The sequence below is a fragment of the Syngnathoides biaculeatus genome, chromosome 18 (assembly GCF_019802595.1).
Source record: "Syngnathoides biaculeatus isolate LvHL_M chromosome 18, ASM1980259v1, whole genome shotgun sequence".
In the NCBI taxonomy this organism is placed as follows: Eukaryota; Metazoa; Chordata; class Actinopteri; order Syngnathiformes; family Syngnathidae; genus Syngnathoides; species Syngnathoides biaculeatus.
Genome location: NC_084657.1, coordinates 14959733 through 14985059, shown reverse-complemented (window position 1 = coordinate 14985059; position 25327 = coordinate 14959733). Strand labels below are relative to the sequence as shown.

At 43.8% G+C, this 25327-nt stretch overlaps 2 protein-coding genes across 4 annotated transcripts in view; one reads left to right on the top strand and one right to left on the bottom strand.

Annotated features, from left to right (window-relative positions):
• The window catches only part of fstl4 (follistatin-like 4), a 167412-nt gene that overhangs the window by 98652 nt on the left and 43433 nt on the right, over nt 1-25327 (top strand). Inside the window, exons 1-2 of one of the 3 annotated variants that reach the window (XM_061803892.1) lie at nt 6641-6731; nt 7601-7843. In XM_061803892.1, coding sequence (XP_061659876.1) covers nt 7669-7843 — 175 coding nt within the window. In that variant the 5' untranslated portion in view covers nt 6641-6731; nt 7601-7668. Of the gene's footprint in view, nt 1-6640; nt 6819-7600; nt 7844-25327 lie in introns of those variants that run through there. The other 2 variants (XM_061803891.1, XM_061803890.1) reach the window with 2 other exon arrangements.
• LOC133492023 (uncharacterized) overlaps nt 9922-25327 on the bottom strand; it is a 99011-nt gene continuing 83605 nt past the window's right edge. The window contains exon 11 of the mRNA XM_061803902.1: nt 9922-10196. The gene's annotated coding sequence lies outside the window, so the exon portion shown is untranslated. The remainder of the gene's footprint in view (nt 10197-25327) is intronic.

Here is a 25327-nt window from a genome sequence, read left to right as displayed (position 1 = left end):
AAATTGAAATGCAGCGTGCATGTCAATGCTACATTTGTGCAATCTTCCCACGCTCCGCGGGACGTGTTGACTTCTCATCACGTTATTGGAAAATCGAAGGAACGTTGTTAGCGATTTATGTCAGGAGCTTCCCAGTCCTTGAGTTTATCATTTTTTTGGGGGGGTTATTTCACGAGGCACCAATACTGTATAAATATGTACTGAGTGTGTGTGCTTCTGTGCGAGTGCGCGTGACACGGCAAACAAGCTAATAAGTCACTTGTTTATCGTCTGCCCTTCCTAACTGCACTGACATCCGGCTAATGCTGCCTCGCTAATCGCGTATGAAGGTGCTTTTGTCTCCATAATGTCAAGCCAAAAAGGACCCCACAGACACTTTAGTAGCAATTGTAATATTTCATCTATATCACGGGGCACAATCCGGCGTGAAAAGCTGCCTTTTCGCCAAGCCTGCATAAGATGGAGCGGAGTGAGGCCTCTGTCGGCGTCGCGCTGATGCTGCCTCGGGGACGTGTTGCGATTTGTAATCATAGCCCTGTTCATCTGGAATTACTCCCCCCCCCCCTTTTTTTTGGGGGGAATCTTCATTGTCTTTTGGGATGTAAATGGGGAACATGATCTATTGAGTCTTGCATGGGGGTAGAATTAACATAACTAGTAGAGTAAGATCTGCATTGGGCTTTCGAATTCGCATTTGGGTTTCAAGTCGGTCTTTAAGTTCCAATTTAAAGGTCAAGTCTCATGAAATAGATAGTTTTTAGTATGTTATTAATGAAAAAACAGCACAAAACATGATTTTGACGTATACAGCTTTTTGCAACCGCCTCCATGAAAATCCTCTCGAGGGATGTGTTTTCGACAAGAACCAGGAAGTGACGTTGGAGGCAGTAGCGCGCTCAAGCGGGCTCGTTTATTTCTATTAGTTTTGACCTCCGGGTAGGTAGCTCGTTGTTCCTTCGTGTTCGCCAAAATGCCGGCTCGTTGCATTGCTGGATACTGTTTGAACACTCAGGAGGATGTATTCGCTCTTCATAAGTTTCCAAGAGACTCGGTTCATCGTGAAAAATGGATTGCATGGGTGCAAAGGACGAGAGGTTTGTGGGCTCCAAATAGCAGGTAGGTGTGCATACAGCTACTAAAAAAAAAATAATAGTTTAGGGGGGACCACGTAATCCGTCTCTCACAACGTAACAAAAGATCCGCGTACATATGACAGGGGTGCTTAATGTGTCGATGTGCGCGTTGGACGGCTTCCGTGTCGTGCCTCGTGAGCGAGCACAGCTTCGGCTGGGCTGGCTCATACATACTGTCTGGGAGTCTGTTGTTAGTTAGAAGTGATCTGCATATCATCTAAATATGGCTCGAAACAATAGGGTAATATTGCCCCGGACACTTCACTCGATTGTGAGATGTTCTCTTCTTCGAAAAGAGCTTCCGTGTCTGAAGGGACGTGCCCCACAGTAAGGGCCACAGCATGTTTTCAGTGGCGATCACGGAGAGTAAATACAGCCAAAATGGCGACCGTTTGGATGTTGAATGACACTTCCGCAACTTTGCGCATGGATGACGTGCTCTCCGCTCATATTTATTTTTTCGTATGGACGTTGAAGTGAATGATGTTCGATGTATTTTTCATTTTAATATCTATTTTAGAATGTTTATAGGGATGACAGTTGACCTTTAAGGGTTCAATTTAGGAATTGAAGCTTGGTTAAGGCTTTTAAATGTGGTTTTGAAGTAGGGCTTCGTGTCAGGGCAGGGGTTTGAAATGAAGGTTTTAAGTCAAAGTTAGTGTTTCAGTCCTGCATTACATGTTTCAAGACACAGATACAGTTTTAAATTGTGATTTCAAATTAGAATTTCAAGACAGGATTGGGGTTTGAAGGCAGGTTTGGGGTTTCAAAGTTGGTGTGAGGGAGTTAAGTGGTGCTGTCGCAACATACGTTGTCAAATTTCAAAGTTTTAAATTTCCCGTTGGGGTTTCAAATCAGGGCCTGAAGCACGGTTTACAGTTCTAAATTGGGGTTTTAAACCTGGATTGATGTTTAAAGCAAGTTTTAGGGTTTCAAATGAAGGTTTTAAGCATGAATTTGTCGTTCAAGTTAGGGTTTTAAGGCCAGGATTATTTTTTCAAAGCAGGGTTGTGGTTTTCAGTTCAGGTTTCAAATTACATTTGTAGCCTCGCGTAAATTCTTCAAACATGTGTTAAGGTTTCAATTTTGGCTTTCAATCTCGGGTTTCTAATATTGGCTTCAACCTTGAGGTATGGTTTATGGTAAGACAGTGTTGGGGTTTCAAATGAGGTTTTTGACAATTGTGTTTAGGGCCTTCATAAAGGCGGAATTTCTATTTTGAATCATATTTGTCAGTGCACTTTAACAAAGTGTCCCGAGGAATCCTCGTGTGTAGAAGCAACAGTCTCAGTGGAGGTCAAGAGGGGGTTACTGGGATTCTCTTGCAGCTAAATCCCACCAACATGAGCGAGGCTTTCGCCGACCTTGCTGTCTTCGGGGGACGTGAATTCAGGGGGGGGCGCGTTCAGGTGAGGTGAAGCATAAGCGCAAAGATGGAGTCTCCTTGGCGGAGATCGATAGAAGAGCGCACCGGAAAGGATTAAGATGTCCTCACGCGAGTACGCCACAGAGACTTGATGGATTTGGAACAAGGAGAAAACTAAATGGTCCCCTGAGAGTGACCAACGACGGCGCAGCTCAGCTCAGCTCACGTTACTGGGTGTTAGCTTAGCAACTGATAGCATGTTAGCATTTAATCACTTCTCATTTGAAATAGTAGCAGACAAAATGAAGAGCCATACTGGGACCATTCAGACCTTTTTATCTCAGTCTTTTATGACTTGATACCTGAATTAGTTTTTGACTGGTTCTAGGTGTGGTTCTAGAGGTTTTTATGGTGGTGGTGTGGGGGGATGTTTCCACAAGTTGATCCTTTCCAGGTTTATGCTTTAGACTATTCTGTTTACTTCTTGACATGGTTCATGGCAGGGTTCTGGATGTGGTTTTAGACTGGTATTTAACATTTTTGACATTTTTGTTTGATTTCTCTTTTTAATGAATTTATTTTTTACCTTTTTCTCAAATCTTTATTTAACTTGGCTTTTGACTGGTTTTTGACATTATTCCGGTATTTTTGATTTTTATTTTTTGACAGTTTTTGTGCCTGGTGCTTGACTTGAACATAAATCATTTGAATCATTGAAACAAGTACTTCTATAACGGCTAAACTAAAGTTCAAGTCTTTCTGGGTCTTCTTTTCAGGGAACTTTGGGGGGGCAAAATAAATTTGGGAAGAAAAGTCCAAAAATCCTGGCGAAATATCTTACAACAAGTCAAATTCCTCCAGGACCAACAGGACTAAACTTTTTTTCAGTTCTTCAGCCCTCTGGGGTACTTGATAACGAACAGTATCAGAAAGCCTAAGAACTGGTAACTGGTGTAAGCTTAAAAGGAAATGAATGGCGTGCATTTATAGAATGCAAAATGAGCTGATTTCACTTGCAATTTGAGGCAATGATACAATTTTCCCCACTTAATGAGAGGTAAAACAAGCAGCGGAACATATTTAGGTTGCAGCGTTAAGTGCTCGTGCGCCGGCTTTTTGCTTTCATTTCCATACGTTTAATACAACATTCATACGGCCGATAATCCACCCCGAATACAAATTGTCGTGTTTTTGCTGGCGCAAACAGCTGCACGCCATCTGCTGCGTCTCCACGGGTGATATTTTTCTTTTTTTTTTTTTTCCTCCTGTATCGGCACTCGGGGAATGAGGGATTTTCAAGCACGACAGCCGTACCGGCCGGCCGTACTTGCTATCAGCCGACAAACTGTTGGGATTTGTGTCGCAATTTATCGAGAAGCCAGACACAGTGAAATATGGAGGTGGTGAATCTGAAAACTGATCGAATATTAACATGCGAACAGTCGCTATGCTAAGATACCAAAAACGGAGTAGAAAAAAAAGATAAGGATATCACATAATGTAGTGTAAAATGAGAAGTCCCTTAGTACTAACATGTGGAATTATTATGTTAAGATATGGGAAGATAAGATGAGTAGAGAAAGCACCAAAACAGATGGATCTCACATTACGCCAGTATGCTAACACGTAGCACTGTTTTTGTTGTTTTTGTCGTTTGCCGATCTCCTTGCTGCTTCTATGTCTGAGTACATTGAGACCGTGGTGTGGTTAAAGCGCCATAAAAATCCGTTTCGCATATTTTTCTCCTTTATCAAAGCACTCCCATGACCTCTTGTGAGGATTGACGTCTCGGAAAACGGATGCATGGATATTATCCCAGTCATATTATTTCTGACAATCTTGCTTTTTCAGTATCGTTTCCATCCTTTTTGTGTGTGTGTGTGTGTGGTGTGTGTGTGTGTGTGTTCCCGCAAAGTGTACAGCGCCTTCTTATCTGTCTCGTCTCAGCTTGCAAGTTTTTTGTTATGTTGCATTGATATTCCATCCCAGCAAGCGCGTCGTGTCACAAGCGCTTTGTCGGGCAGGAGACGCCCATCGACGACTTGTCCCCCGTGAATCTAGTTATCGGTGAGCGGCTTCCGCCCGCTAATCGAATAACACGCCGTGTCAGCAGATTTCGACACGATGACAAAAGCCGCCCGCCGAGTCAAAATGTCACGCGGGCTTCCCTGGAGATTTCGTGGAACGAGCGCCAGGTTTTAGGGCGTTCACGAGCAGCCCGCTGTGCTTGCAACAGCCTGTCAAAAAAAAAATAACAACTACCGGCGCCGCTGATTAAATACCAAGATGGCGTGGGATGCCGCTTAAAGGATTGAAAGAACCGAAGATATCTCTCAACCCGGGTTCAAGTCATTCCAAGCTTGTGCGTGGTTAAACGCAGGGAGGCTTTGAGGGTTTTGGTGCCACAGTCGAGTGACGGACGCGCTTGATGGCCTCCTACACAAACATATTACAATAACATTAAAATGCAGACTTCTTTATGATCAAAGTTTTTCAGTCTTTCATGTACACACAAACTCTCATCTTGGTCACTAAAAGCTGACTCGTGTTAATACTTTAGTTTAATCTTTGGGTTTCAAACTGGTTTGAAATCAGGGTTGCATCTCAGGAAAGGTTTCAAACAAGTGGTAGGGATTTAAATGAGGGTTCCAAGATGGTGTTCGGATTTCAAGTTTAGGTTTATATTTAGGATTTCAAGTCAGGATTGGGATTTCAAATAAAAATTATAGTTTCAAGCAGGTGTTGGTTTGAAGATAGGATCTAAGACAAGGGTCAGGATTTAAAATTAATGTTTCAACCATCGGTTAAGGTAGCAAAGGTGGATTTGAAGTCGCTGTTAGGGTCTGAAAGTAATTTTTCAGATCAGGGTTACACGCCTAGGTTACATTTTCAAATTAGAGGTTCAAGCCGTCAGCGGCCCATTGAGACACAAGTTTAAAATGTTGCGTGGTCACGCTCATTTCTTAAAACATTCCATAGCTCAAATTATCTTTCCCAATTGAAATGAAGGCAAAGGCTATGAATCTGTTCCAGACCACCTGAAAACATCACAACTCAGTTTTCATCATACTAATTGCACTCAACGTTATTGAATTGTATAAAAACACTGAAATAGAATTTGCTCACCAAACAAACACGGGAAAGAAATGCAAACATAAAACATAACTGTAGCGAATGTATCGCCCTGTGGTTCTTTTTTGGGGTCTGTTGGTGGTTGGCAAACCAGCCTAATGGCACAATAGCGCCACCAAATGATATTGTGGTTCCACTGCGAGGAATCCAATGTGAATTCACGGTGGCTGGATGCTTTGAATCCTTGTGAGGGTAAGCAACTCAGAAAATGGATGGATGGATGGATGGATGGATGCCGAAGGCAATTCATATCTCAAATACAGGCAAAAGCTCGTATCTCGGAAAAATTGGAAGGGCTTTCATCTCCCAAAAATTGTAAGTCTGCATTGTATTGGGGAAAAAAAAAAATAAAGTTATAAGTTCTTTCGTGCTCAGACCGTCTTGCTTGCCTCTCAGCCAAAACTGGAAACTGGCTGCGCTCCTCGGTCGTCACGCTCTTATCCTCTTAAAAGCTAATAAACATGTCGGCTAGTCAAAATGTCAGACAGATAAGACGGGCGAACAAACACGGCACTATTGTGTCGGAAATGGATCATTACATTCCTCCGGTTGGAGCCCCCCACCGGAGGGTGGTGGGAGGGGGGGGATGTCTTGTGCGGCAAATAAAAGAGGACGACAACACTAGAGTCTCTACTCGGATCTGCTTAGGATTAAAAATTTTAGCTCCAGAGAGATCGCAAATGTCAAACATCTTGTGTATTGTTCGCAAATTTTGTGATGTATTGTTGGTGGGGGGGGGGGGGTGCGTTGAGGGACGCCTCGTAGAAAGAATGAAAGCTGGCGGTGGGCGACTAAGTGTTATAATCTCCCGCGGTTTGAGATCACAAACTGTCTTGTAATCGACTGGGGTACAAACGCATAAGTTGCCAAGGGGCGGGGGCGGGGGCGGGGGTGGCTATCTTGCATTTTCCACAGATGCTTCAGAACATGGCGGGCAATTAGCACGACGGGACGAGGAGGCAAGTGAACGCGTCTCCCGGCCGGATACGATAGACTTTATATAATTACGGAAGAAATACTTGGTTATGATAAAAGAGAAAGAGCCTGCGGACTGCAGCAGCTGCTTATTGTTTTAGTTATTTCCCAACGGAAATAATGAAGTAAATGTAATCTCTTACGTTTATTCACACGACAGGCACAGTTGGGCTTTTAAATTAGGGTTTCGAGACAAGGCTGGGTTTTGCAATGTAAGTTTTCAGAGTCATTTCGGGGTTTCTTAAAAGGTTGAAGGTTTAGAATAAGGGTTTCACAAAGAGAATTGGGTGTCAAATTCAAGTTGGAAGCCAGTCTTAAAGTTAAAGTAACACTCGTAGTTGGAAATCAGGTGTATGGTTTTAAAGGATAGGTTCAAAATGGGTTCTGGTTTTCAAATTAGAGTTTGAAGCCATGGTTGCAGTTTGTAATTTTGGTTTGAAATCATGTTGGGGTTTCATGTTAGTGGTTCAAGTCAAGGTTAGGTTAGTTTTGAAGTAAGTGTTAGTTCAAAGTAGGTTTTCAAGACAGGGTTTGGATTTCAAAGTTGAGTTTTAAAATCAGGTGCACTGGTTTTAAACCAGGGTTTCAATACAAGGTTTCAGGGTTTTGTGTTACTGTTAAAAATTAGGGTATGAAAGCAGGCTTAGAGTTTCAAACTTGGGTTTCGAGTCAAGTTTAGAGTTTCAGACTTTCAGGACAGGGTTAGGTTTTCTAGTTTGGGTTGGGAGTTCTGATTAAGGTTTCAAATGAGGGTTTGAAGTCAAGGTTAGGGTTTTAAATTAGGGCGACATGTCCTGGTGAAGGGTTTCAAATGAGAATCTCAAGGCAAGTTTAGGGTTTCAAGACCCGGGTTAAGGTTTTGAAGTTGGCTTTCAAAAGAGGGTTGTGGTTTCAAATCAGCTTTAAGCAGTAATTGACTCATGTTTTGACAAAGTTGTTCCATAGACTCGCATCGTTTGTGTTTAAAACCTCTGTGGGGTTTTTTCTGTTCCAGCCGTCTTTGACCCGGACAGCGGACCCTGCCGGAGGACGTACTGCGGCCGCGGCCGCCAGTGCGTGCTGATGGCGGCGACAGGTCGCGCGGAGTGCGTGTGCCAGGAGAAATGCCATCCATCTTTCGTGCCGGTGTGCGGGTCGGACGGACGCTTCTACGAGAACCACTGCGAGGTCTACCGCACCGCCTGTGTGGAGAGGAGGCGCGTCTACGTGGTGCACACCAAGGACTGCTTCTTCAGAGGTAAACGCCGTTATTGCTTTAACATATTGTTCTTGTTGCTTTAGTCATGACATACATGAGCGAACTGGGTAAAGCTACCATAATACGATTCAGTCCAATTACGACGCAATATGATTCAGTCAAATTCAGTTGATATACGATACAGACAAATTAAGTTCTGATAGGATACAAATGACACATTCAAATCATATTGTGATACTGATACTATGGTCATACTGTTTGGCAATGCAATCTGATTGACTGTAATTATCGTGTCGTTCAAATGAATTTAATTTCGATGTGGTATGTTACTATTCACTCGAATTAAGATGTAACACAATGCGATTCACTGTAAATATGATGTGATGAACTTGAATTACAATTTGAAACGATTTTTATTCAAACCAACATATAGCTATAGAGCTCATGCGCCCACATCATAAAATCACGTGACTCACCATATTGCCGGTCAAACAAAGCATTGTTGCAAGTTAATTCCGTTGAGACCAAACGAAAATACGTCTTACAACACGACATCCAGAGTTTTGTCTGATACCGTTAAACATTTAGAAGGTGATAATAAGCGAAGGTATGTGGAAAAATGGGAGACACTTGGCATTGAGGACTCATATTTAATGCCAAAGTTGATGTTTTCGCCGATAAGAAATTGGACTATTAATTCGCTTCCTCTTGTCTTGGACAACTGGATCTACACATGTATCTGGTGAGTAAGTCGTCGAGATTTACACAGAAGTGTTTGAAAGCTTATAAAAGTCTGGACGCATACAAATACTTCGTTGCTGGATCTGTTATCAATCAGAAATAAATCCGACCAAATGATGGGGAGACGGAATACCAAACGTTAACCTTTGCCGAAATCGAAATGGATCTTTTCACCTGGTATTCAATACAAATACCAGTATTTAAATAAATGACCCCATAGTTTTACACAAACGCTCATTCATTAACTATGATTGGGAGACAAAAAAAAGTGGACGGAGTCGTCTGCACAGAACGTACACGGAAGGGATTGCGGCCACAAGTTAACCTCTTTGCTGCGACAGACGGTTTATTTTCTTTTTTTTTTAAATATGCGTTGTTCTCAAATGAGCCAACTTGGCATTATAAATACTTTTTGGTAATTTGAGATTGAGAAGAATAATTCCTACCTGAAATGAAGTGATCGCAACACAGGCGTGTGTGTTTTTTGGTTAGGCACCATCCATCGTTTAATTCACCGTTTAATTGCCGAAATCCATCGATATTTTCTGGTGTTTTCAGCCGGTATGCCATAGAATGACCTCTTTGAAGATCTGTCTCGTCTGTTGTGACAACCAACAGCACAGCAGGTCTCAGGCAATTTGAAAAATCTGCTCTGGTTAAGCGGCTCCCGCAGTGTAGAGCAGCTCCATTTGACCGGCAATATGGCGCCATGCAAACTATGACTTCATGTGCACGAGCGCTATACTCTACAATTCACTCCAACAAAATACACTTTGAAAGAAAATCGTTTTTTTAGCTACTGGAATGAAGCAATTAATTGCAGTTAGGTGAAATTACAGTACGTATATCTGTGAGAAAATATGGTATAGTTCCAGTTGATGTGCAGTAGCCTCGACATGAACAGACAGAAATATCTCGTCAACGTGCAGGAATCTGCTTCGATTTTTCTTTCAAAGGCATTTTCTCTGCTTTTAACTGAGGAGCAATTGCCTACAGCTCTTTTTGAGTCAAAAGCGAGGCATTTCTCATCCGTCGAATCGTTTTTTTAATTACCGCCGTTGCAAAAAATAGCGCAGGCCGTGTCACCAGGTGTAGGTTTTTGTTTGTTTGTTTGTTTGTTTTTTTAAACTTCAACATCATAGTTATGAGTTAAAAATGCTTGCTTTGTCAACAGCAAGACACAACAAGAGCTCTCCAAAAGGTCTCTCAGGAGAGACGGACCCAAAATGAAGACCGCATACTTGAAGGCTTTTTGACTTCAATTTAATATAGAAACATTTCTACAGAAACAAAACAATTGTTTCTTTGAGGCACTTCTCGGGCCTGCCGCCCGCAGCTGCCAGCATCGCCGTGGCAACCGTGTCGTCTGTAGCGGATATCTATTTATTGGAGATGAAAGAATCAAATTGTTTTCGCAGTCGGGAGCTCCGTGCCGGCGCTCGAGGTTGAGTTTGTCGTCTTGGAAACGATAGCCCGACAAGTACTGACAATGGCTCTTAAATGCGACGCCTTTCACGCAACGACGACAATTGACGGCTATGTACACAAACGCCGCATGATAGAAGGTAGGGACTGCTTCAAGGATGCAGATTTCGGAACACAGGTCCTCTCGAAACAAAGACAGTCCATCTCAGCCTCTGGTTGGTGGACGCTATGGATAGAGAAGCGCTTTCGTTAGGACGTCAAATTGGTTCGGCCATTTAAAATGTCACCCTGTCAATGTAAAGAGCAATCGAATACGCAGGCCGCCGGTGTCATTTCAGACTGTTCCAACTGTCACTGTCCCTTGTTTCGGAAAAAGAAGAAGAACTGTTGTCTCTGCACTTTACCGAAAACAAAAGGTTTAGGCTGTTGTAAATACATAAATGCATTTTATATACTAGAGTGGGCGGCACGGTGGAGCAGCTGGTAAAGCATTGGCCTCACAGTTCTGAGGTCCCGGGCCTGTGTGGAGTTTTCATGTTCTCCCGTGCCTACGTCCGGTTTCCTCCCACATCCCAAAAACATGCAAGATTAATTGGACACTCTAAATTGTCCCTAGGTGAGATTGTGAGTGTGGTTGTTTGTCTCCATGTGCCCTGCGATTGGGTGGCAACCAGTTGAGGGTGTACCCCGCCTCCTGCCCGTTGACAACTGGGATAGGCTCCAGCACTCCCCGTGACCCTCGTGAGGATAAGCGGCAAAGAAAATGGATGGATGCAATAGTCTGGGCTGATCAAACTGCTCCAATTGCGCTTGTCTGCATTGTTGATTTCTTAAAAAAAGGAAAAAGAAAAGGACAAACTTTTGACATTAGACTTTTGTAGAAAGAAATTATTTAATCAACTTCATGTTTTTTGTTAAAAACCATAGTTGTTTTTGTAGGATGACTCTTCAAATTGCTACTGTTCCACTTCTCCGCATCCTAGGTTTCCTTCAAAGAAAAATAAGCAACTAACATTGTGCTTCACTAAAAAGAAAAGATTTACTGGAGATTTATTCAGGCTATTGCTGTTTTCATAGCTTTATATTTCAGACTCTTCAAACTGGGACCGTTTCACTTGTCCGCAGCTTCTATTCAAACTTAAAGATGTCCTCAAAGAGATGTATCAAGTTGCTTCAGGTGCTGTACAGTATACGATTAAGGCCATTGGGATTTTTATACTATCAATAATTCAGACGCCTCAAAAAGGCACTGTTGCACATGTCTGCCTTCTCTGTTTTCTTAAAAAGAAAAGATTGAAGCTTTTACATTTACTGTCGCCATTGCCCTGGTTTGTGTCCTTCATTTCCTAAAAAAAGATTTAAGATGCTTTAAATTATAAAGCCATTTGTGTTTTGATAGCATCATAATTCAGGTTCTTTAAAATGCTCCTGCCGAACGCGTCTGCATCCTGCCAACGATTGATGTTGCTTTTTTTCCAAAATAATCAAATGAAACTGTTACTGTCGTTTGAAACCCTAAAAACACAATTAAAAAGAAAGCCAAGATGTCTATCAGACCTTGTTTTGGGCGTGCAGTTTGGGTTTGGATCAGATCTGCTCGGTCCACTGTTTGCTTAAATTCTCAATATGTTGCATCCTGCTACATCAATATAATTACTCCTATTTAGTTTCACAGTCCCCCCCCCCCCCCAAAAAAAAAAAAAAAAAGAAAAAAATGTACGCCACATCTAAGTCCACTTCATCCCGACTCGGGGTAATGCCACTCTCAGATATTCCCGTCCCTGTCTGACATCTGTTGGCGCTGTGTCTTCAAATCTTCTTTTCCAGGTCAGATGAGAATATTTTCTCTGATCCCCTGAAGGTGCGGACGTGTAAATAGAGAAGCTCGGGCTTTTTGGCATCATTCACATGCGTGCTCACACATGCGATCGTGGCGGCGGTTTTAATCGCCGCGTTAAGCCCGGAGGGATTCCTGGCCCATGCCGGCGCGCATAGCTAATCCACATTAGCCACGTTGGCTCGCTACATTAGGCCTCCGAAGACTGACGACGGAGAAAGAGAGCGGCGGGAGATAGAGAAAAGAGGTTTCGGTGATTAAGACTGCCGGCGTAGGAATAACATCAGGAAGGCGAAAGGGAGTTGAGGAGACGTGACCAGTGGTGGCTTGCCAAATATTTCCAAAACAAGCTAATTGACTTACACGGTCTCTTGTCTGCTGGTGAATGCGACTGAAAGAAAAACAACAGGGGAGCTTGGGCCCCAGTTGTCATGGTTACTGTGATTCTGAGGAGACATATTCTGGCATTATTTCGAGAGTTTGAAGGTGTCCCAGTAAAATCTGTGCAAAATGCTTTGGTCAGCCATCCAGCCATTCTCTGTACTGCCATCCCAGTTGTCTTTGATAAAGATGTGGGCTTACACGCAAAACTGGTCGCTAGACAGTCACAGGGCAGGTGGGGACAGACAACCAATCACACTCATTTTGACAACCAATTTGGAGTCTTCATTGCATGTGTTTGGAAATGTGGTAGGAAATTGAAGTACCTGGAGAAAACCCACACAGGTATATACTTGGGGTCAACAATACAGAAGCGGTAAAGAAGTGAAGAAACAGGTCCAAGCGAGGTGGAACGGTTGGCGGAAGGTGTCTGGTGTTCTATGCGACAGAAGAGTCTCCGCTAGGATGAAGGACAAAGCGTATAAAACAGCGTTGAGGCCGGCCATGATGTACGGATTAGAGACGGTGGCCCTGAAGAAACAACAGGAAGCAGAACTGGAGGTGGCAGAAATGAAGATGTTGAGGTTCTCGCTCGGAGTGACCAGGTTGGATAGGAGTAGAAATGAGCTCATTAGAGGGACAGACAAAGTTGGATGTTTTGGAGACAAGGTTAGAGAGAGCAGACTACGATGGTTTGGACATGTTCAGGGTGCTGAGGATGGAGCTGCCAGGCAAAAGAGCGAGAGGAAGACCAAAGAAGAGGTTGATGGATGTGGTGAGGGAGGACATGAAGACTGTGGGTGTTAGTGAGCAAGATGCACGAGATAGGCTCAGATGGAAAAAGATGACACGCTGTGACGACCCCTAACGGGACAAGCCGAAAGGAAAAGAAGAAGAGAAAACTCGCGCAGATATGCATAGTTCACACAGGAAGGCCAGAACCCAGATTTGAACCTTTGACCTTAGAAGTGTGTGGCGGGTGTGCTAGCCAGTGGTCCACCATGCTGCTGTGCATTTGTCAAAATCCAGATAACAATAACAGATGCAACATGATAGCAGCCCCGTTTAGCTTATCGTCTTAAGAGAGAAGGCTCCGTCACTGCAAGGCAAGACAACGGCCAGGTACCTGCCAAGTCAATGGTTGGGCGCTAATGTTTTTGACGTAATGGTTTCCGCATCTCCTGAAAATCACTTACGAGCAAAGAAATCTTTCACCATGTACCATCCAACTGTGACTTGGGTAATTAAAGCTAATCTCTGTGTCCAACAACACCGTAGCTCTGCTTTTGGCTTTAATCTTGTCTCGGGTTTTCTTTGAAGAACTGCAACCCTTTCCCCGCTTTATTGACATTGCGGTAAATAAAACCACATTCCTGCCCCTAAAGCCCATCATCCGCTTTCAAGTGTCGCTGCACATCTGCTTTGGCTTTTAAATTCCGATAAAATCCCAAACGCTGGCGTGAAAGTCAGTTTTCCTTCCCTCCAGGCCACGGCGCAAAAGTCACGGTGTCAGACTTGGGCACTTTTATCAGGATTGTCGTGACCAGTTGAAACGCTGAGAAGGGAAGGTTCTACTTCCTGTCCTGGTTTTAGTAGAGACAAATAGGAGATTTTTGCTTTTTTGCTATTTTTGCCTTCTTAAAAATGGTAAAAAAAAATTGGAGGAAGCACGGCGCGCAGTCCTCAACACGCTAATTTGATCGTGCCACTTACGACCCTGCCGTTGATTAAAAAGGCTCCAAAAAGCATCAGTAGCGGCTGATTAATCATCTCTGTCCTTCCTGATTGAATGCAGATCAGAGAGTCGCCTGTTTGCGCTCGGGTTCAAGGGGAGCCGGTCGCCCTCGGCAGCAGGAGCCTCCTATGATGCTTCTTCCAGCTTGTAGCACTTCATTAGGGATGAGTGGCGCAGCAGCTCGTACTCGGACGCCTCGCTGTTGACTTCGGAGTTAAACCGGTAGTTTTGTCAGGAGCCATCAGGCGGATTCGGTATTGCTTAATTTCCCCAAGGTGGCGAGAGCTGCCGTTAGATTGGATTGTTTTTTGTCGGGGTTGTTACCCATTTTTCGCTCTATTATTTAAGAGGTTGCCCTGTCAGAGTGCAAGCTAACCTGAGTATTGGCGTTTCGTCACGGTGCGCCCCCACAAAACGAAGAAACTGATAGAGGATTGGTGTTGTATGCCGGGGACGGTATTCTTCTATGTTGTCATGAATATGTATTTTTCCTTGAACCCAACAATCTTGAATTCTGTAGCACTGTCCCAGCTTGATTTGGACACGCTCGCCATTCAGCCAGATCTGTTTAAAATTGTTTTTCCTCCTCCTCATTTGTTGGCAGACAGTTGCAATGGACACAAAATGCTTTTTGCATCATTTAAGAAATTAGTTTTAGTGCGTCCCGTTAGACGAGGGGAACAAATTGCTGGACGCTAGTTTGGAGTGGACGACTTGCGGGAATTCTCCTCGGCTTTTAGCCGCCCATTATCTTTGTAAGATGGCTGCTGCACTTTACTCTTGACTCTTTATCATTATTGAGACTCACGGCGACAGGACCGCTTACGGAATTAACTGTCAACACTCGGCTCTTTTCTGACCATTTTTGCGACGGTCGGTGTCATCGCCGGCCCGCCAAGGCAACTTGCCGTCGCCCACGCTGAGATGCTTTTAAACGCGGCATTCGATGCGTGTTGTTCCCTGAAATGGAGTTAAAAGTTACCAAGGTCGTGCCGGCGGACATTTAAAAAGTTACCGTCACCTCGGCGAGGGCTCGCTTCGGTCCGGGGAACCGAGTGTGACACATCGGAGCCACGGCGAGTCCTCCCCTGACAGCCCTTTCTTCGTTAACGGCACCTTATTAACGAGCGGCTCGGCCAGTCGGCTTGCTTTTCTTTTAAACCTCATTTAGTCACTCTCCTCCCAACTAATTCATTACGGTGGACATATTTGCCGTGGAAAATGGATGTCCTGCCCCAGATGGAGATGTCCCGCGGTTTGTACGGCCAATGCCTCACAAATCCCTCTGAGGAACAAACAAGAAACTTTTCTTGGGACTGCCCCCGCTACAAAAACAATGCAGATAATAGAAAATAACACTTATGTTCATCACTTATTCAGTCCACGCGCCATTGTAACAACTCCGAACCTCGTGAAATATAGTCATACATAATTGATGATGTTTGTGATGGTTTGCAAGCGCGACAGACTTCAATCGCGTGGGTAAAAATGTTTTAAGCAAAAGCTCAAATCCGAATTATGTTGATGTTAGGATGACAAACTGCGCCTCTCCACCCTTTTCATGTTGCTGTTACATCCGTATTCTAAAATTCATTCATTTCTTTAATGATCTACATAAAATAACACATTTTTTTCAATTCAAATGAAAATAAAAAGTTTTTCTTACAGGAGCAAACGTATTCACAGCCTTAAATCAACAGCAACAACTGTTGCAGCATCGTTTTCACATGGATTAAATTCTTTATTCCCTTCAAATGTCACGAGCCATCGGTGCGGGGAAGGACCCAAATGCAGGGCTCCGAGACAAAGGCATAATGTCCTGTGGATTTTATTGCGGAAGTCGTGTCCGCACACGATAGCAGAGTGCAAACTCAATGAACTGGCAAATGCCCGTGACGTAAACTCCGACATAAGTACATGGCCAATTAACATGCCGCTTAACAGGTGTGACGAGTGCCAGAGGTGGCACCGCCCAGAGCGGTGACCAGGCCACGCCCCTCCCGGCAGTGCTCCAGCCCCCCTGCATGGCATCAAAAAGCTCCACAAAATCATACATCCTGAAAAAGTGAAAATACAGTTCTTATAATGTCCAATCAAATATTACTGATGCAATCATATCCATACCCTGGCATTTCCATTCATTTGAAAGGGGAAAGATGATTTGAGATACAATTTTTTTTTTTTTTATTACGTGAATAGTGGACACGGAACAAATTAAACTCGCATTTCAAGCAAAACTGTACAGACACTGCATTCATGATAGCTATGGGGACTTAGCCCTGAAGGTAGGTAGAATATAGATTACATGAATTCAATAAATATCGAAATGTATAATAGGTGAGGTAGACAGATACGTAGTTAGGTTTTGTAGATTAAGTAGAAAGATAGATTGCTGGACCAATTCAATGATGGCTTCACCCCATAGACACTCATGGAATTGCTCTTTAAAGAGATCAATAGAAGCCTGCAAGATTAATAGCATCTGTTTATAGACGGCACACATCGTTTTACTAGCTATTTATACGACGCACCTATACTTGCTACTTTTAGAACATGCTGTTGCCGTACGGTCAATAGTAAACAAGGAAAAGTTTGGTTTTTTGTTTTTTTTTCTTTGTCTTGCAGCTAATAATGTGATCCAAAAATGAAATAAATTGCAGCGGGACCCACGTTGGTCCATATTTAATTCATCTCAATGGGTCTCGTCGCGGATGTATCATTAGAATCTGTGTCTCTGGCTTTATTAACAAACAAACAAAAAGAACTTAACTTGGCAACAGCGGCTAACCCGCTGTTAGCTCAATTTTGCGCCATATGTTATTAATTAGTGTCATCTTGTTGTCATTTTGTTGTGTATTTTACTTTTCTTTGAAAGCTTTTGACCAACACTGGTGTAGCTTTTAGCGCTTGTTAGCCAGCCTTCTCATTAGCGGTCGTCTAATTGTGATTTATTGAAGGTCGCGCGTTTAAGCACTCAGTCACATCTGTCGCGCCACTAACAGGTGGTAGCGTATGATTTTTGGAGCCGTTATGACGGATCCAAACGCCAGAAACGAAGAAAAACAAAGCTGCTGGCAGCCGAGCGAGGAATTGGAAAGTGATGAATGATTTCATCTGGCTCTGGCGCTTTGTTTGCCGATGCCGCTTTTATCAGTTTAATAGCAGCATGAAGGAAAAAAAATGCATAATATGGCTGCCAGTCTTTGTTTCGTCAAGGTCGGAATGTAATAACTGTACATGAGAATTCTACGGCGGCTGAGACGTCCAAACAAAAGTACAAAGACAAATGAAGAACGGCAAATTAATCCATTTTGTAATATGACCGCAGCATTCATTTGTTCCAAATTGATTTCCCCTTTTTTAATTTATTCTTCCCCTGAAAATACTACCCAAAATACCAAATTTTCCCAAAGATGAAAAATGATGGGTTACAATTTTTCCAAACGTAGTCAAAATTTAAAAGTCTACTATTATTGGTGGAATTTACTCAACAGTAGAAAATGTCACAGGCGTATTTCAAAATGGGTTTAAATTCATTTTATTTCTTCAAATTTTAAACACCACGTTATATGTTGCTACCTTAGTAACAAGCACCAGTTGTGGGAGTTAGTGAAAATTCCATTAAAAAAAACAAAACAAAACAAAAGAGCCTTCATGCTGTTTAAAGCCAGTTCAAGTTTCATGTCAAGTAAACATAAAATAAAAAGAATGGCACTTTACATATTTAAAACAATGTCATTTGACCTCCAAGCCAGCTATCTTAATCCTAACGCATAATGTGAAACACAATGCCACGTGAAAAATTGCATCAATGTTGAACTTTAAACAGTCTCGCAAGACAAGTAGGGGGACAGTTTTATAACACTCCCTGTCACCGCCATGTATTTTTTTAATTGTTAATGGAACAAATTAAATATGTATCTCAAGGCACAAGTGCAGCGTATCATAAGATGCCCCCTGGGATTCACTCCAGTCTCCAAGCATTCATTTCTATTTAAGACGTGCCCCCGAAACATTCAAAATGTCCTTTTTATTAGTTTTTCCAGCACCTTCATTAATTCAATTTTGGGCTGAAATTGACTTCTGTAACAGTCCGTCATCCGCCCGGCTTGTTTGTCAAGCGCGGCGGCGGCGACCGTCGCTCCCCTCGCTCGCCTCGCTCGCCTCATCCCGGCGTCGAGCCCGCGGGGGAAGCTTTGCTTGAACGTCGGGGCGGCCGCGTAATGGCTGCTGTCAGATGTATAAATATACGAGCGCTCTCCGCCCGCCGAGATGTCAGGCCAGAGGGCGAACGGCTCGGCTCGATTGACACCTCGCTAACTCGCGAGCGGACCGACTGACTGATCGGCCCAACGGACGCCCCCCGCCACTCACTTCGCTTTCCACGTCGATTGAGACCTTAAATACAGCACCAAAGCACCCGTGACAGTCTTCCTTCATTTTACATTTTAAAAGAAATTCCAGGGCTTTGCGAGAAGCCAACGTCGAGTAGTTATTGTTTAACTCTGCCAACAAACAGCAAAGAATGGTAGTTTTATTGAGAAAATTGAATAACTTCATTTGACCGTCATAATTTTACATAAAACAGCACGTGAATAATTCTAAAAAAAAAAAATCTTTTTAAATGCTTCCAAATATATTGGGTAAAAAAAGAAAAAAAATCTGTTTACGATGTTTACAGGGGCAATCTTTACTCATCATCAATGCACGTCTCAGCATTTTTCTCCTAAAATTTTACACAACCTGCCACATGATGACTGTACAAAAAAATGCTAATAATTTTTTTCCCCAAATTTACAAAAAATGAAAATTTTACAGGCGCAATCATATCCACACCCTTTACTCAAATTGTTAAAATGTTACTATTTGTTAAAATTTTGCACAAAATAGCAGAGTAAATAAAATGCAAAACAAAATGCCTGTCCATCCATTTTCCAAGCTGCTTATCCTCACAAGTTTCAGCATGATTCCAAAATTGATTTAGTTGATTTTTTTCCGCTGGAAAGCATTTGCCTCACAGTTCCGAGGTCTCGGGTTCGATCCCGGACCCGCCTGTGTGGAGTTTGCACGTTCTCCCCGTGACTGCGTGGGTTTTCTCCGGGCACTCCGGTTTCCTCCCACATCCTAAAAACATGCAACATTAATTTGACGCTCTAATTTGCCCATAGGTGTGATTGTGAGTGCGGCTGTTTGTCTAGATGTGCCCTGCGATTGGTTGGAGACTAGTTCAGGGTGTACCTCGCCTCCTGCCTGTTGACAGCTGGGATTGGCTCCAGCACTCCCCGCGACCCTCGTGAGGATAAGCGGCAAAGAAAATGGACGGATGGATGATTCTTTACCCAACATCTATGAATTTTACCGGCTATATTCAGAACTGGTTAAAAGCATTTATAATTCTACACTAAGTATGACATCATTTAAAGGGGAAGAATTATCATCATGAATATGCAAACGTGAAATATTGCAGTTTAAATGTCTTACCCTTTTACTCAACAGCAAGGAATGTTACAGCCCTATTTCACAATGGAAAATAAAATGTTTTTGTTCAAAATTCCATTTCAATTACAATATTTGCTATTATAATAGCAATGAACCAGTCAAATATTTTCCCTTTACTGGACGGTAATGAATTCTACACAATTATTTCAAAACAGATTCAATTTTTTTTTTTGTATTTTTTTCAATTCAACATAAAATATTACACACTGACAAAGTGAATAAACGGTTTTTGATGTTAATTCAATTTAAAAATGAGATACCACGCAACAGTTATATTTTTCAGCCCAAATCAGGATTTTTTTCCCCCTCGGAATCCTATACAAGATCCTTCCTAATGAAAGAGAACTAGAAAGTTAAATTTAAAAAAAAAAAAAAGAAAAAGGTTGCCCTAGTCTTGTATGCCACATTTGTGTGTTACGTTTCAAGTGGCTGTTCTATTTCTCGGCCTGCACTTTCTCGCGGGAGGGGAAATCCACCCGAGGACCGAACATTTTCAATGCCCCCATCAATTTCTCCAACGCAAAGTATAGCGCAGCGTGTCACGCTGCCCTTGGTGCTCGTTGTTAGCTAGTGCAGCACCTGGGGGAGGAGGGTGCGGGGGGGGGGGGGCAGGCCTATTTGCATCACCGGGTCCCGCGCAAGTTGCTGACGACATAACGCCGTCTAATTCGAGGACCCACAGGGAGGAAAGAGGCGACCCCGACAGCTGCCTGAACAAAGTTAGCTAACGGTGCATGCTATTTTCTTTCTTTCGTTCTTAGTTTTCTTTCTTTTTTTTTTTTTTTTACCCCCAAGCTCATCCCTCACGATTTCCTCTGAGAACACGACTGCCGCGGATGGATGCCGCTGACCTTTTTTGTTGTTTTTATTGTTACAGGTGGCGCTAGCGCGAGCTTTCTCTCCCTAGGCCCTCCCGAGACTCCATCTGCCGAAAGTGCTTGCTGGCGACATGCGTGGCCTTGTTATCGCCTCGTTTGATATTATTAAATCATAATTCATTTAGAGCCTTTTTATTGGGATTGTTAAATTCAGTGTTACGGCATTTTGGGGCTGTTTTGTCAGTGCAGACAACGCCCCGTGTACAAAAATAGTAGCTATTAACTATAATTAAAGCTGCAAGTACTGATAAATGGGCCCACGTGTTCCCTTGTTCCAATGGCGAAAGAGTCACCGATCAAACTGCCAGGCCCACCTTTGACGCCATAGCCTAAATACTTGGCAGTTTAGCAACTCTCCCATGTGTCTAGGACACCTGTTTCCGTCTTGGGCGAATTCCCTAGGTGGGACTCTGGATTTTGGCCCAGATGGGTTCTTCAAAGTAAAATGGCTAACTTCCTGTTCGATTTTGGGCATCGATCCTGGAGACTTTTTCCGCATATATATTCAATTTTGTGCCCATCGATGAAGTTAATGTTAAGGGGGTAGCTGTCCATCCATTTTCTTAGTCGCTTATCCTCACAAGGGTCGTGGGGAGTGCCGGAGCCTATCCCAGCTGTCAACGAACAGAAGGCGGGGTGCACCCTGAACTGGTTGCCGGCCAATCGCAGGGCACATGGAGATAGACAATAGTCGCATTCACGATCATACCTAGGGTCAATTTTGTGTCCAATTAATGTTGCATGTTTTTGTGATGTGGGGGGAAACCGGAGTGCCTGGAGGAAACCCACGCAGGCACAGGGGAGAGCATGCAAACTCCACAAAGGCGCGTCCGGGATCGAACCCGGGACTTCAGAACTGTGAGGCCAACGCCTTCCAGCTGAGCCACCGTGCCGCCACCTTTAAAGCTTTCACCCCAAAGTGCTACTTTGAACCAAAACAGCCGCCTTACTGTTGGATTTTGGGCATGGGTCTTTTGTTTTGGGAGACATGTCCACCAAATTTCAGGTTGATTGGGGAAAACTGGTGTTGGGGGTTGACTTTTCTTTTTCTTTTTCCCATCTTCCAGAGGGTTATGCTACTCGTGCCTGTTAGCTTTTGGGCGTAGCATTGTGGACAGTGCTTATCATCTCCCGGATATGTGTGCCTGTGTGCGTGTGCATGCGCGCGCGCGTTTTTGTGTGTGAGAAAGATAAGTGGGGTCTTGTGCGGTGGCATCACTCCCAGCGCAAACAAACACTCAGTTGAGCTTTCGTAATTGCTTTTTCAGTGTGTAAAGCACACACACACACACACATATATATATATGTATGTTGGAAAAAGGTTCATTTTGCTCTTGCCAGTGGGGTCATTCGTCACGCTATATGGCCGCTCGAAGAGGATGCTCTCTTCCTCATGTGAGTGATACGCGCACACACTCCTCAAGTCTTTTTGTAGCGCAAAGCAGCGAGCATCCCCGCAGCTCAACCCGTCTCGCTGCCACTTTCTTCTCCCTCGCGTTTATAACTTCAGCTTTTTGTCCTTTTTCGTCCTTGGGAGAAATTGTAGCGAGCAGACAGACCGCGGCACGCAACGTCGACGACAAACACGCAATTGTTGACAGTCACTCGGATCGAGGCCCGTCGGAATAACCTTGCGCGATGAGCCCGCGTCGCCTCACAAACGCATTATTTGTCCGATTACGTGCCGCAGCCTCGTCTTGGCGACAATTCCATGTTCGCGAGCAGAAGACGTTCCACGTGCTGCGTTTTGCGTCTCTGCTTCCCGCCGAGAAACGGGTTGACGTTGTTTAGGGGAGATGCACAGAATGCAGTTCACGACGGGCCTCCTTGACTAACCGGGCAAACCTATGATGATTGATTTGTTCATCATACTCTGCCCAAATAATCCAGGATCTGCTTTTAAAAAAAGATTTAAAAAAAAAACCCACATCTTTTGCCCAATATTCACAGTGTAATAGCAATACCGTAATTTGTAAAAATGATCAAATAACTCAAGAGATAATAACCCAACCACGAATTTGCTCATGGGTTGATGTCAAGTGTTTGTGTAGCACGGTCATGAATTTGTGTCCCGCTGTCTGCATGCGGACCGCCAACTTTTCCTTACTTTGTGGTTACTCCCAAAATCTGATGAATGTATTTTTCTCTGATTTTGCATGTGCAAAAGTGATGTCAATTGATCACTTCGCACACACTCGATCATGCCGATCTGATCGCCATGTATTTATGTATCACATATTTTCTGTTAGGGCGGCACGGTGGCTCAGCTGGTAAAGCGTCGGTTTCACAGTTCTGAGAAACCGGGTTCCATCCCAGCCTCGCCTGTGTGGAGTTTGCATGTCCTCCCTGTGCCTGCGTGGGTTTTCTCCGGGTGAGCACTCCGGCTTCTTCCCACATCCCAAAAACACGCAACAATAATTGGACACTCTAAATTGCCCGTAGGTGTGATTGTGAGTGCGGCTGTTAGTCTCCATGTGCCCTGCGATTGGCTGGCGACCGTTTCAGGGTGTACCCCGCCTCCTGCCCATTCACAGCTGGGATAGGTTCCGACACTCCCCGCGACCCTCGTGAGGATAAGTGGCTAAGAAAATGGATGGATGGATATTCCTCCCAACACTCATTTCATTAACTTTCTCAACTAAAACCGACTTTGATATGCATTATTTATTTCTTACAATTTATTTATGTTTTTTTATGATGTCGTGACCTCAGGAAACAACCCTGAAATGTTCAACATGTCCTTCTGTTCACTTCTTCCTGCATAGCGTTCATTTTTTTTGCGTTTTGGCCACCTTTTGGTGCCGCCTACCTCTACAAACGCGTCGGTGGACCAAACGAAGCGTCTGCTCAGTCTGTGTGATTTAGTAAGTAGCTCGTATTAATGTGTAATCACACGCGATGAACCTCTTGTAGCGCATAACACACACGGGCCGTCATTCTTCATGCGTCTAATCCTCGCCGTCGTCTGAATACACAAGATGCTCCATTACTCAAAGCGGGTCTCCTGCTTGAAGAGCACTCCATTAACCGTAGACTATTAGCAATAAGTGGCTGTAATCTGCGCCTCGCAACACACGCGCGCGCCTGCGCACACGCGGCTCAACAGCGTTAATTAATTAGACGCCACAAGCACACACACACAAGCGAGCATGCACGCTGATTCGGAAACCAGGAGATGACATTTACATGTATCGTTTTCCTCACTTATTCATGCGCTGCCATCGATGGGATGATGGCAAGCAAGAATCGTGATTCTCCAAGTGTAGTCGAAGGGGGGCGCCCTCTAGTGTTACATAAATGAATCGCCCGAATCAAATGGAACTGTTTTCAAGTCGTTTTCTAGTACAGAAATCAATTTCATTTTTAAAGACAATACATTTACATGTAATTTTTTTTACCAACCTTTGTTTTTCACCATTTCTTATTTAAATTTCACGTGCAATTTATTTTAATTTGGTCATTGTTTCAAGGTTTTTTTTTTTATTATTTTCCAAAGTGCAAGTGGAATGTTTACCATGTCAGAGGATTTCGTTTGCTGCCTTCCGTATCCGTCTATGTACAATTTCTCATTTTCCTTGCCTTGAAAACATCCATCCATTTTACTTCGCCGCTTATCCTCACGAGGGTCGCAGGGAGTGCTGGAGCCTATCCCAACTGTCAATGGGCAGACACCCTGAACTGGTTGCCTGCCAATCGCAGGGCACACGGTGACAAACAGCCTCAATCACAATCACACCTAGGGGCAATTTAGAGTGCCCAATTATAATGTTGCGTGTTTTTGGGATGTGGGAGGAAACCGGAGTACCCGGAGGAAACCCACGCAGGCAACTCCACACAGGCGGGGCTGAGATCGAACCTGGGTCCTCAGAACTGTGAGGCCAACACTTAACCAGCTGATCCACCGTGCCGCCCCATGAATTTTTTTTTCAATTTGTATAATTTTTTTTTTTCTTTCCGACACTTTTTCTTCCCCCCCGGCCTTTCCCCGTGTGCTGATTACCATGTTGACACTCGACGCGGTTGTCTGATCCGCTTCCTGTGACCCCCCGCTGGTGTGAACCACTGATCTCCCTCCCTCTTCCTGCTGGGATAAGCAATGACGAGTCTTATCATCATCTCTATTTTTTTGAGGGGGGGGTGGGCGGGGGTCACAGCAACTTGTCAGGCCTGTGAACTTCATGTGAAAGTTTTTTTTAAAGTCCCCTTTGCACTTAATTTAGCGCTGCACCGGTGTTAATCGCGTCCAATCTGTAGCGGTGCCGTACACGCACGCAGCGGCGGCGGCGGGTCAGCAATTAAGCGGCTCGTCTTTGTAAAAGGATGGCCGCCATCGCCGTCCGATTCTCTCCTTCATTGTGGGCTTGTTGCTATGGGAACGGGTGAAAGTGACACCTGAGAGTACGTGTGTGTGTGTGTACGTATATATTGTAGCGTAGATTCAAGTGCAGCGGCTCCCCCACGTGCTACACGGGCTCCGAATAGCTTTCACATTGGAGCTATTTCGGTAGTCGGCGAGCAAACAAAGAACCTGCTGAATGACCAACAACGGAGATTTCATTGTATTATGACAATGCAGCATTTCATCACAGAGCCTCTGAAATCCACTTATCAATTGTTCTCGTGGTGTGGCCCGGAATAATGGCCGAACACAAATACTCCCCACCCCCTCATCTCCAACTTATTTGAAAAATAAAACACAATATGGCCGACAAGCGAGCGACCGCCCGAGACAATGAAAGAACTTAGTGCGTTTGTACAATAAATTAACGTCGTTGTGATGTCACAATTTGAGAGACACATTTTCATAACTAATATATATATATACATACACACATATATATACATATATATGTGTGTATGTATATATACACAGTATGAATATATATATATATATCCATCCATCCATTTTCTTCACTGATTATCCTCATGAGGGTTGCCGGGAGTGCTGAAGCCTATCCCAGCTGGCAGGGTTACACCCTGAACTGGTCGCCAGTCAATCCCAGGGCACATCGAGACAAACAGCCGCA